The sequence below is a fragment of the Rana temporaria genome, chromosome 2 (assembly GCF_905171775.1).
Source record: "Rana temporaria chromosome 2, aRanTem1.1, whole genome shotgun sequence".
Lineage (NCBI taxonomy): Eukaryota > Metazoa > Chordata > Amphibia > Anura > Ranidae > Rana > Rana temporaria.
The window spans coordinates 13,368,864-13,380,483 of record NC_053490.1 but is presented as its reverse complement, the minus strand read 5'-3'; the positions used below and the strand labels follow the sequence as shown (position 1 = coordinate 13,380,483).

The window sequence follows — 11,620 nt, the reverse complement described above, 5'->3', positions numbered from 1 at the left end:
TGCCAAACGCCTAAACAAAGTGATTGCATCAATTATTCATCCGGACCAAACGGGGTTCATACCCGAAAGATCGACGGCTATAAATTTGCGGCGCCTGTTTACTATCCTACAATCCGGGGGACCCACTCCGGATACTCGGGTGGTCCTCTCCCTGGATACACATAAGGCGTTTGATTCTATTGAATGGCCCTATCTCGTGGCGGTCCTTGGACGGATGGGGTTCAGCCCCAGGTTCATACGATGGGTCCAAATTCTATATGCTGAGCCCCGCGCTCGAATCAGGGTCAATAACACTATTACGGATTCCTTTCAGATAGCGAGGGGCACGCGACAGGGGTGCCCACTATCGCCCCTTTTGTTCGCCCTGGCCATAGAGCCGCTAGCGGCCCTGTTGAGGGCAGATGAAACTGTCAAGGGGTGCATGATCAATGAGCGTGAGGAAAAAACTTCCCTCTACGCTGATGACATGCTCTTGTATTTGTCCGAGGTGGGGGGATCGTTGACCTCAGCCCTGGACAAAATTGCTACATTTGGCAACTTCTCAGGATTCAAAGTTAACTGGGATAAATCCATTATTTTCCCTTTTGACTCTACGTGCGCCCTGGATCTGCCCCCGGGGGTCCCCTTGAGGGTGGTATCTAAATTCCGATATTTGGGGGTTGAGGTTCAGCTCCCAATCAATACCTATGTAACTAACAACCTAACACCCATGAAGGTGAGATTGAGGGACAGTCTACAAACTTGGGCAAAGCTACCATTAGGTCTCCTTGGAAGGATTAATATATTTAAAATGGTTTATTTGCCCAGGTTTCTATATCTGTTGTGGCACGCGCCGGTTTATGTCCCTAAGAGATGGTTTACAGGCATTAACCAAATGCTCTCAGCATTTCTTTGGGGACCTAGGCCTGCTAGGGTGTCCTTGGAGACACTCTATTTGCCAATCAAGATGGGTGGTTTGGCACTACCGAACCTGCAGTGTTATTATTTGGCGGCCCAATTGACGCATGTGCATTGGTGGGGTTTTCCAAATTTGGACATTGCATCGGTGGCAACCCAGGCGGCACAGATGAGATCATATGAAGGATTGCTCAATGTTCTGTACAGGAATGGACCGTATCCGGATCAGGGGGCAGGGCTGTTAAAATTGTCCTATAAGATATTCCACATATGTAATGCCAGGGGGGGTGGGTCCAGATTGACAAACTCTCCTAACACCCCGTTGTGGCATAACCCCCAGTTGGGCGAAATTGTCAAGGTTCCGGAGGGATCATGCTGGGCGGCTTACGGGCTTAAGTACGCCCGTCAGCTGTTCAGAGAGGGAATACTTAAGACCTTCTCGGACCTGAGAAATGAGTTTGGAGTCCCCAATACGTTTTTCTTTCGTTATCTCCAATTACGCCATGCAGTGACGGCTCAATACGGTGGGGGGGTGGTGGCGCTCTCCCCTTCCAAGATGGAGGTAGTCATTGTAGACGGTGATCACTCAAAACTGATATCTAGATATTACTTCATGCTACTGTCATCCTCATGCCCCAGAATGGAGAGATTGGCGGTACAGTGGCGCAATGACATACCGTCCCTTTCAGAGGAAACTTGGTCGGAGGCACTGGATACGCTAGTGCCTTCGGTTATTTCTGCTAGGGATAAACTGACTCAATTTAATTTTTTACACAGAATATATTTCACTCCCCTGAGATTGCATAGAATGGGTAGGGGGACTTCGGCGGAATGCCCTCGCTGCCATGCTGCTGAGGCAGATTTTTTTCATATGGTGTGGCGGTGTCCTAGGGTGGAGGCCTTTTGGAAAGAGATTTTGTCATTCCTTGAAAATGAGATGGACCTGCCAAATATATATTCCCCGGCCAGATGCCTACTGGGAGATCTGGAGGAGGAAGATATCTCTAACTCGCAGAAGACGCTACTTAGAATCCTATTTTGCTATGCTAAAAAGGCCCTGGCTCTCAAGTGGCGGAACCCATCACCCCCAACATTGCAGGGTTGGCTGAAGTTAGTAAATAATAATTTACCGATGTACAAATTGACCTATATTGCCAGAGGGTGCCCCAATAAATTTGAGAAAGTGTGGGCGGAATGGCTGGAGAAAGTATCAGGAGAGGTGAAGGTATAATGGATGTAATAGGAAATGCATGGACTGAGGATATCAGATGATTTGTCGGGTGGTGGTTGGGTCTTGAATATTGATCCTTGATACGTATATATAAGGAAGGGGTGTTTTGTTAAATTGTTTGTTCAAGTTGTATGCTTTCATAACAATGGTTGTACATGCTGCACTTCACATTGCTTTTTTGCTACTAATGTGGCTTGGTTATAATGTGTATTTATGTGTACTGTAACATACTTCTGTGTATTAATGCCGGTATGTACAATAAAATTTACCCTTTAAAAAAAAAAGTCCCAAATTCCCCTATCCCCCCCCCTCCCTTCATGTCTAACTGTGTGGGGGCGGGGCTTACAACAACATGACAGAGATTGCAAAACAAAAGAACAAATTCTTCTGGACAGCCGCACTCCGAATAAAAATTGCCTTTATTGTAAAAATCCAAAAATAGAAAACAGCACTACATGTCACAGCACACCGGTAAACTGACGCGTTTCACACTGTGTTAGTGTTTAATCATAGCTTACAGGGAAACAGTTGACAGTTACAGGGAGCAGTAGATCCCTGTCATGTTGCTAGGCAGAACAGGGAAATGCCTTGTTTACGTTCTGCCGCTCCAGAGTCCGCAGTACCTGTGGGCACGGTCACACAGTAAGTTGTGGGTGCCCATTAGACCGCAATCTAAAGGGGTCGTACAGGTACACCCATTTGCCCACCGCTGCCATTTTGCCGACGTATATCGTCGTGCAGCGGTCGGCAAGTGGTTTCCTGGAGAGAAAAGCCTATGAAGGCCTTAAGGTGTCTATAGGGTTAGGGGGTACTGTGATCTCTGTGAGAGCTGATAGATATCTGTATGTGGTACACTTACACATTACTTACAATGCATGGCCTTAACAAGCAGGCCCACTTGAATGATCATAGACTTGCCTTGAAGGGGAGTTCCAGGCATTTTTCATGTTTATTAAAAGTCAGCAGCTACAAAAAGTGTAGCTGCTGGCTTTTAATAAACATACACTCACCTGCTCCATGGTCCAGCAACGCGCCGGCCGGTGCTCCGCTTCTCTCCCCCCCTCTCCGGCCGGCGTCCTCATTGCTACTGTGGGCACCAGGGTGTGACAGCTTTCGGCTTCGCGGCCGGGCACTCACTGCGCATGCGCGAGCGGCGCTGCGCTGTCTGATTGGAAAGTCGATCACCTGGGACCTGTCACCTCCCAGGCGATCGCCTACAGGTAGGGGCCGCCAAAAGGCGATATGACGTATCGCCTTAGCGGCCCCTCGGCGGAAGGAGGAAGTGGGACAGGATGTCCCACTCCTCCTGAAGCCCCCCACTCTTCATCCAAAAAATATTGCATGCCAGATGTGGCATGTAAGGGGGCGAGGAGTGGACTTTTGGGTGGAACTCCGCTTTAAAGCTACAAAATGATGCACACATCTGAATTGTCGGGATTGAGTACGTGTTCAGTGAATGATTCTTCATATTGCAATAAGCATAAACATTTTTTTTAAGCCTACACCACACAAAGGGCCAGATCCTGAGTGAGTGAGTGAGTAACTTGTATAGCGCAGCAAATGCGAACTTAATCGCCTCAAAGAAGTTACGCTGGCGTATCTATTGATACACCGCGTAACTTCTAGTTTGCTCCGGCGTATCTTTGTTTTGTATCCACAAAACAAGATACGCCTGAAGCTGGGCTAGATCCGACTGGCATACGTCTTAGTACGCTGTCGGATCTAAGGTGCATATTTACGCTGGCCGCTAGGTGGCGTTTCCGTCGATTTCCGCGTCGAGTATGCAAATTAGCTAGATACGGCGATCCACGAACGTACGTCCGGCTGGCACATTTTTTTTTACGTCGTTTCCGTATAGTTACCCCTGCTATATGAGGCGTACTCAATGTTAAGTATGGCCGTCGTTCCCGCGTGGAATTTTGAATTTTTTACGTCGTTTGCGTAAGTCGTTCGCGAATAGGGCTTTGCGTAGAATGAAGTTCACGTCGTAAGCATTGGCTTGTTGCAGGTTAATTTCGAGCATGCGCACTGGGATACCCCCACGGACGGCGCATGCGCCGTTAAAAAAAAAGTAATTTACGTCGGGTCAAGACGTATTAACATAAACCACGCCCCATCACATCCATTTGAATTGCGCTTTCCCTGCCAAAGTTACACTACGCCGCCGTAACTTACGGCGCAAATTCTTTCAGGATAAGGAAAATACGCTGTAAGTTACGGCAGCGTAGTGTATCAGAGATACTCTACGCCAGACGCAACAATGCGCCAAGGTACGTGGATCTGCCCCATAGAGTTTTATATATATATATATATATATATATATATATAAAAATCATTGCTTATTGCTTGTATAGCGTAGAATCACCCGAAGGTATCGAAACGCTTCCAGACCTCTCACCCGGAACTTCCTGTATGTTCATACATGACATCACTTCCTGTTAGGGTTGCCAACTCATCCCTTTAAAACAGAACACATATGAATTACACAGGTTCTGAGGCTAATTTAATGCAAATAAGGCACCAAGTGAGTTTAATTACCTCCTTAATCAGCCACAGAACCTGTGTAATTAATATGTGTTCTGTTTTAAAGGGATGAGTTGGCAACCCTACTTCCTGTACAATATATATATATATATATATAAAAATCATCAACAACAACTTTTCAATTCAAGTGTCTATATGGCAGAATATAATTTGAATGAACGGTTTGGGTAGACCTGCAAGCTGTATATCTGCTGGTACATTTTAATAGCCTCTAATCAGACTGCGTGTGGTTAGTTTTAAACTGTATCCAGAGCCCAAAAAAATGTTTATTTGTTTTAAAATGGAGAAAGGTTAGGACCCCTGTTACTGCTTTCTGGGGCTGTGTTAGAGAGATGTTCCCTCACTTCCTGTCCTGGGGCAACCTTTTGACCAGACAGGAAGTGAAGAAATATCCCAAAAGCCTCCGATGGCACTTAAACCTGACATGGGTTCTTGTTTTTTTACTGCTCAAAAAAAAGTTGTAACTGTAGATACAGCGGGGATCGAAAGTTTGGGCACCCCAGGTAAAAATGTTGTATTAATGTGCATAACGAAGCCAAGGAAAGATGGAAAAATCTCCAAAAGGCATCAAATTACAGATTAGACATTCTTATAATATGTCAAAAAAAGTTCGATTTTATTTCCATCATTTACACTTACAAATTACAGAAAACAAAAAAATGGCGTCTGCAAAATATATATACTTTACCTCACTGGTCACATGATCAGCGAGGTGATGATTGGAGGCCTAGTCAACGAGCAATGAACTGGTAAACTAGTGTCTCCAGGTGAATAAAGACATGTGATTGAAAAACCTTTTCCCCTCCACACACCCATACACTATCTACAAATCTATATGTATTGTTTGTTTGAATGTTGTGATAAAAAATAAAAATGAAAAAATGTGACAATGTATGTGAATTATATCTTAATGTGTTACAGTACATGTTGCCGAGAATGTGTTTCTAGCACGACAGCATTGCGCTGATTCTCGGCGACATGGTGCCGACATCTCGCACTCGCTGGAATAGACAAAGCACATTCCAGCGAGCGCGTCATAGAAGCGACGGGGATCCGACTTGGATTCCCGCCAATTCTAGCTGCGGCATTTGATATGCATTCCTGAGAGGGAGAACTCCACGCCAATTTTTAAATAAAAAACCGACATGGGTTCCCCCCCCCCAGGAGCATACCAGGCCCTTAGGTCTGGTATGGGTTGTAAGGAGATCTCCCCTACGCCGAAAAAACGGCGTAGGGGGTCCCCCTACAATCTATACCAGACCCGTATCCAAAGCACGCTACCCGGCCGGCCAGGAAAGGAGTGGGGATGAGCGAGCGCCCCCCCCTCCTGAGCCGTACCAGGCCGCATGCCCTCAACATGGGGGGGGTTGGGTGCTCTGGGACAGGGGGGCGCACTGCGGGGCCCCCCCACCCCAGAGCAACTTGTCCCCATGTTGATAAGGACAAGGCCTCTTCCCGACAACCCTGGCCGTTGGTTAGGGTGACTAAATGAATGGAAAAATAAATAAATAGATAAAATCAAAAAATGTATATGTAACGAATAAGTTAGTGTATAATGAGAGAAAAAAAAAATAATAATAATAATAATGAAGATCACAAAAAAATAGTGATGTGGTGATAAATGCTATACGTAATGTGTAATGCGGTGAGGTGTGAATTTGTGTGTTGTGGTATCCATAAACCACTGTTAGAGTCGGTTCACACTAGGGCGACACGACTTCCAGCGCGACTTTCAGAGGCGACTCCGACACGACTTGAGCATGAACCACAGGGCGATCTGGGGTGATTTACAACACGACTTGAAGTCGTCTCCAGGACAGGAGACTTTCCAGTGGCCAATCAAACAACAGTCAGCTCTAGGGGAGGGAGGGGGAGGGAGAGGTTTGCCTGAGAAATGTATGTTATCTTCCTGGAAAGTCGCTTCAGTTAAGACAGTGATCAGACTTGGAGGCGACTTCCATTGAAATCAATGGGTACAAATCGCCTACAAGTCGGATTGAAGTAGTACAGGAACTTCTTTTGAAGTCGGAGCGACTCGAGTCGTGTGTATTAACACCGCTCCCATTCACTTGCATTGTTTTTCTCGACAGCGCGACTTGGGACGACTTGAGGCGACTTCAAGTCGGATCCCAAGTCGCCCCAGTGTGAACCGGCTCTTAATATGTGTTGTTTGTGAATTGGGTGATGAATATCAAAACGAAACAAAACAAACAAAAAAATGGTAATGAGAACCAAGATGTGAACATCATGCATAGGGTGACCAGAAAACTAGTGTTTTCATGTATGAAAAAATATGTTTATTTGTTGAACAAGATCCCTAATCTCCGGATCGTGTATATTGTAGTGCTAACAGATATGTTAAAGTGGAGGTTCACCCGAAAACTTAAATTTTAACATTAGATTGATGCTAATTTTGTGAAGGGGAATCGGGTAGTTTTTTTTAAATCGAAGCAGTACTTACCGTTTTAGAGAACGATCTTCTCCGCCGCTTCCGGGCATGGGCTGCGGGACTGGGCGTTCCTATTTGATTGACAGGCTTCCGACGGTCACATACATCGCGTCACGATTTTCCGAAAGTAGCCAAACGTCGGTGCGCAGGCGCCGCATAGAGCCGCACCGACGTTCGGCTTCTTTCGGCTACTCGTGACGCGATGTATGCGACCGTTGGAAGCCTGTCAATCAAATAGGAACGCCCAGTCCCGAAGATGTTATATTATACTATACTGTGTTATACTGATGTAATGAAACTGGCATGATATCATTTCCAAAAAGCTGGATAGTGAACATGTATCAAAAACTAGTATAAAAAACAGATATAAAAAATGTATTAATGATAACATGGAATTGGAATAGGGAATACTATTGATATGGCTATTACGAAGCAAAAATCCTAGTTAGACCGAGGGAATGGAAATGTCTTCTCAATAAAATGAACAGTAATTAATGATGTATTAATGATGCGGTATATCGCGTGAGCGATATTGATTGCAAAAAGAAGGGAGTTTATAGTTGTGATAGTTGTAGTGCTGGGAAATGTTAAATGCAGGCAAATAAAGCAACCAATGGGTTAAACAGAAAGGGCTGGCCAGAAAGATCTAGTAACTAGCTAGTTGGAAACACCATGCAATGTCTGGTTAGATTGTTGTGTGTAGGGTGTGTTTCCCAATCACATGTGTCCATAAACCCAAAGAATATAGGGCCAGATTCACAAACAATTACGGCGGCGTAACGTATCCCCTTTACGTTACTCCGCCGCAAGTTTTCATCGTAAGTGCTTGATTCACAAAGCACTTGCGTGTAAACTTGCGGCGGCGTAGCGTAAAGCCGTCCGGCGCAAGCCCGCCTAATTCAAATGGGGCGTGTACCATTTAAATTAGGCGCGTTCCCGCGCCGAACTTTCTGCAAATGCTCCGTTAGGAAATTTCCCGCCGTGCTTTGCGCGAAATTACGGCGCCCCAACGTGTTTTTTGAACGGCGTCGTGCGTTACGTCCTTTCGTATTCCCGGACGTCTTACGCAAAAAAAAAAAAATTGAAATTTGACGTTGGAACGACGGCCATACTTTAACATGGCTGGTCTAAATCTAAGTAATGAAATAGCAGGCTTAAGTTTGCGACGGGAAAAGCCGACTAGCGACGACGTAAGAGAATGCGCGTACCTTTGTGGATCACCGTAAACAGCTAATTTGCATACCCGACGCGGAAAACGACGCAAACTCCACCCAGCGGTCACCGAAGTATTGCATCCTAAGATCCGAAGGCGCACGAAGCCGTACGCCTGTCGGATCTTAGCCAAAAGCCGTCGTATCTTTGTTTGTGAATTACAAATAAAGATACGACGCGGCAAATTTGAAAGTACGCCGGAGTATCAGCAGATACTCCGGCGTACTTTTTCTGTGAATCTGGCCCATAATGTCAAACTAGCCAAAAGCTGAGCATTGGGAAGATGACTACGCATATAACAATAACTAAACATCCATATCAAAGAATATTTAGAGCCCATTCACACCTAGGCGTTTTGTCGCCTGTAGTGTGACGCTCGCTGCCGCCCCGACACGCCAGAGGGATGATGTAACATTGCCCTCTATGGAGATGGTTCACATCTCCACGCCGAACGCCTGCCGCCTGTCGCCTGAAAAAAAGTCCCGGACCTTTTTTTCAGGCGTCTTTCGGCGTTTGGCATAGGAGATGTGAACCATCTCCATAGAGGGGGTGAGGCTGCATTCACAATCGCGGCGTTTTGTCGCCGCGAATCGTGGTACAAAACACCGCTATTTGTCGCCGCAATTCGCGGGACAAAATGCCGCGATTTAGTACGCCGAGGTGTGAATGCAGCCTTAGATTGAAACTCAATGACAAAAAGAACATCATAAATAGGAATAAAGGTGAAATTAAAAATATAAACCATATCTTGCAACTATAGTATTCCATGGTAGCCAAATGCATGTATAGCAACACATTGAATGGACTCTAGTCAAAAAAACAAATACAATAAGATAATTTAAAACATATACAAATGTATATTAATGATCATGCTGAGCACTAAAATGTATAAGATTAAATACCCTATGCCCTTGGTACTACAATGAGTGTATTATGGGTTCAAATATATTATTAAAGACCCTCGTCTTATCATCAATCCATAAACGAGACAACTAATCAGTTAATACATGGCAGAAGGACCAGGAAAAATAAACAAAAATATATAAAATGGAAAACGTTTTTGACAGAACTCTCACAGATATACATAAAGAGGGTGGGAACATGTACCTATAGGAGATGAAAAAAGGCAAATGAAAAGAGAGATAGAGAGAGAGACTTGTAAAGCGCAACACATGCAAACTGAATCGCCTCTGGGCGCTGTATCCATTTCATGGGTAAGGAACCCCTTGACCTCAGAAGAGATGGGTTTTAATCTTTCTCCTGAAGGCCAAGTGGTCCGACTCCAGTCGGATGGTGGTTGGTAGTGCATTCCACAGGCGAGGTCCCTGGACTGCAAATCTTCGATCTCCTTTGGACTTGTATCTGGCCTTGGGTATCTGGAGGAGGTTTTGATTGGTGGATCGCAGAAAAGACACACTACACCACCTAATCAAAAAACCAAAGATTTCTCTGGTTCATATATCTGGAGTCTGGGCTACACAATAGCCTCCATGATCTTCAGTCAAATCTAGAGACAATCGGTGGACAATGTGTCTCGTTGCGTGTATGGTCATGTTCCCAAACATTAGTCCAACGAGAACTGGCTGAAACTAGACACATTTTTAGAAAGAATATTCTACTATAGAATGATATGAGGAGACTGATGATAATGTGAAGGGTTATAGGACCCAATGAGGACGCCAGCCGGAGAGGGGGGGAGAGGAGCGGAGCTCCGGCCGGCGCGTCGCTGGACCGTGGAGCAGGTGAGTGCATGTTTATTAAAAGCCAGCAGCTACACTTTTTGTAGCTGCTGACTTTTAATAAACATTAAAAACGCCTGGAACTCCCCTTTAAGTTACATTAAAATTGATATGATTAAGAATTACACGTGATTTGCACTTGATTTAGAAATGGAACAATAGTCATTTAGAATTTTCCAAGTGCATGAAGTTATTAATTTTTTGAAGCCTATGAAGGATTTTTATTCTTAGGACCTCAGTCCTTATCCCATATATCAGCGGGTTTAGAGTGACAGAGACAGTCAAACCAGTTACAGGTATCACCACATGTGTGGTAGTGGATAGAGAACCACCATTTACCCTGTACCTGAAGGCAACAAACAAGGTAGCCGCCATAAAGGTGGACAACGCCATTATGTGAGTGACCAGAGTGTGGATGGCTTTCTGATTTGCACCTGTTGAGATCTTGAAACAGATGAGAAAGGTCCTTATGTAGCAATATATCACAACTGATAAAGAGATAATGACCATGAGTAATGTATATGTAGTCCCATAGATATCATTGGCCAGAGTGCTTCCACAAGCCAAGCGAAGAAGAGACATGATCTCACAGTAGACGTTGTTGATGGTTTTCCCACACAGGGTTATTCGCACAACTAATACAAACCCTACAATTCTACTCATGAAGGCCACAAGCCAAATTACTAATGTGGACATTAATGCCCTTCGATTGGTCATCAAATTGTGGTATCTCAAGGGGTGACTGACAGCCAAATATCGGTCGTATGCCATGATAGTGAAAGTAAACACTTCAACGGATGCAAAGCTTTGGATGCAAAATGCCTGTGTGAGACATCCTAAAAATGAGGTGGTCGAGCAACCAGACAACAAGTCAATGGCCAACTTGGGAAGAAAAGACGAGCCTCCAACCATAACATTGAGGATCAAGTTACATATGAAGATGTACATGGGCTCATGTAGGGTTTTCTCTTCCAGGGTTATGTAGACAATCATTGAACTTATAATCATAATCATAAAGTAAAGTCCAAGAGAAATCCCAGAATATACGTATTTTAGATTTTCCATCTCTCTGAGACCTAACAGAACAAAATTACCGGCAGATATATTTTCCATCTTTGAGATAACTGTGCTTATTTCTAAAAGCAATATTCTTTTAAAAGGATCTGGTCTAGCAGAGACATGAATTGGCCATATATCTTAATTGCAGACTAAAGAAGGGCTGTTGTGTTTTTATAGCCACATTTAACAGGATAGCTTCTGCATTGGAGGCAGAAAAGGTAAATCCCAAGAGATAGGACGTGTAAAAAGGCTACAAAGCCTCTCAGGGGATGTAAATTGTTACAGCTGTTCATGGGCTCATTTGTAGTAATTAGATGTGTTATTTCCAAATCCACTGAGATACTATGGACATTTCTACAAAATAGAACATTATATTACAATTCCAGGGCCAGATTCACAGAAAAAGTACGCCGGAGTATCTGCTGATATTCCGGCGTACTTTCAAATTTGCCGCGTCGTATCTTTATTTGTAATTCACAAACAAAGATA

At 44.5% G+C, this 11,620-nt stretch overlaps 1 protein-coding gene across 1 annotated transcript; it reads right to left on the bottom strand.

Annotated features, from left to right (window-relative positions):
- Nucleotides 1-10,234: 10,234 nt before the first annotated feature.
- Nucleotides 10,235-11,185, bottom strand: LOC120928162 (putative gustatory receptor clone PTE03). Its single transcript, XM_040339272.1, has one exon. The coding sequence runs from the start codon at nt 11,183-11,185 to the stop codon at nt 10,235-10,237; it is 951 nt and encodes a 316-aa protein (XP_040195206.1).
- Between the last annotated feature and the right edge of the window lie 435 nt (nt 11,186-11,620).

Bases quoted from the DNA above. Each gene is read 5' to 3' on its own strand.
- LOC120928162 (XM_040339272.1), bottom strand. From the start codon at position 11,185: ATGGAAAATATATCTGCCGGTAATTTTGTTCTGTTAGGTCTCAGAGAG.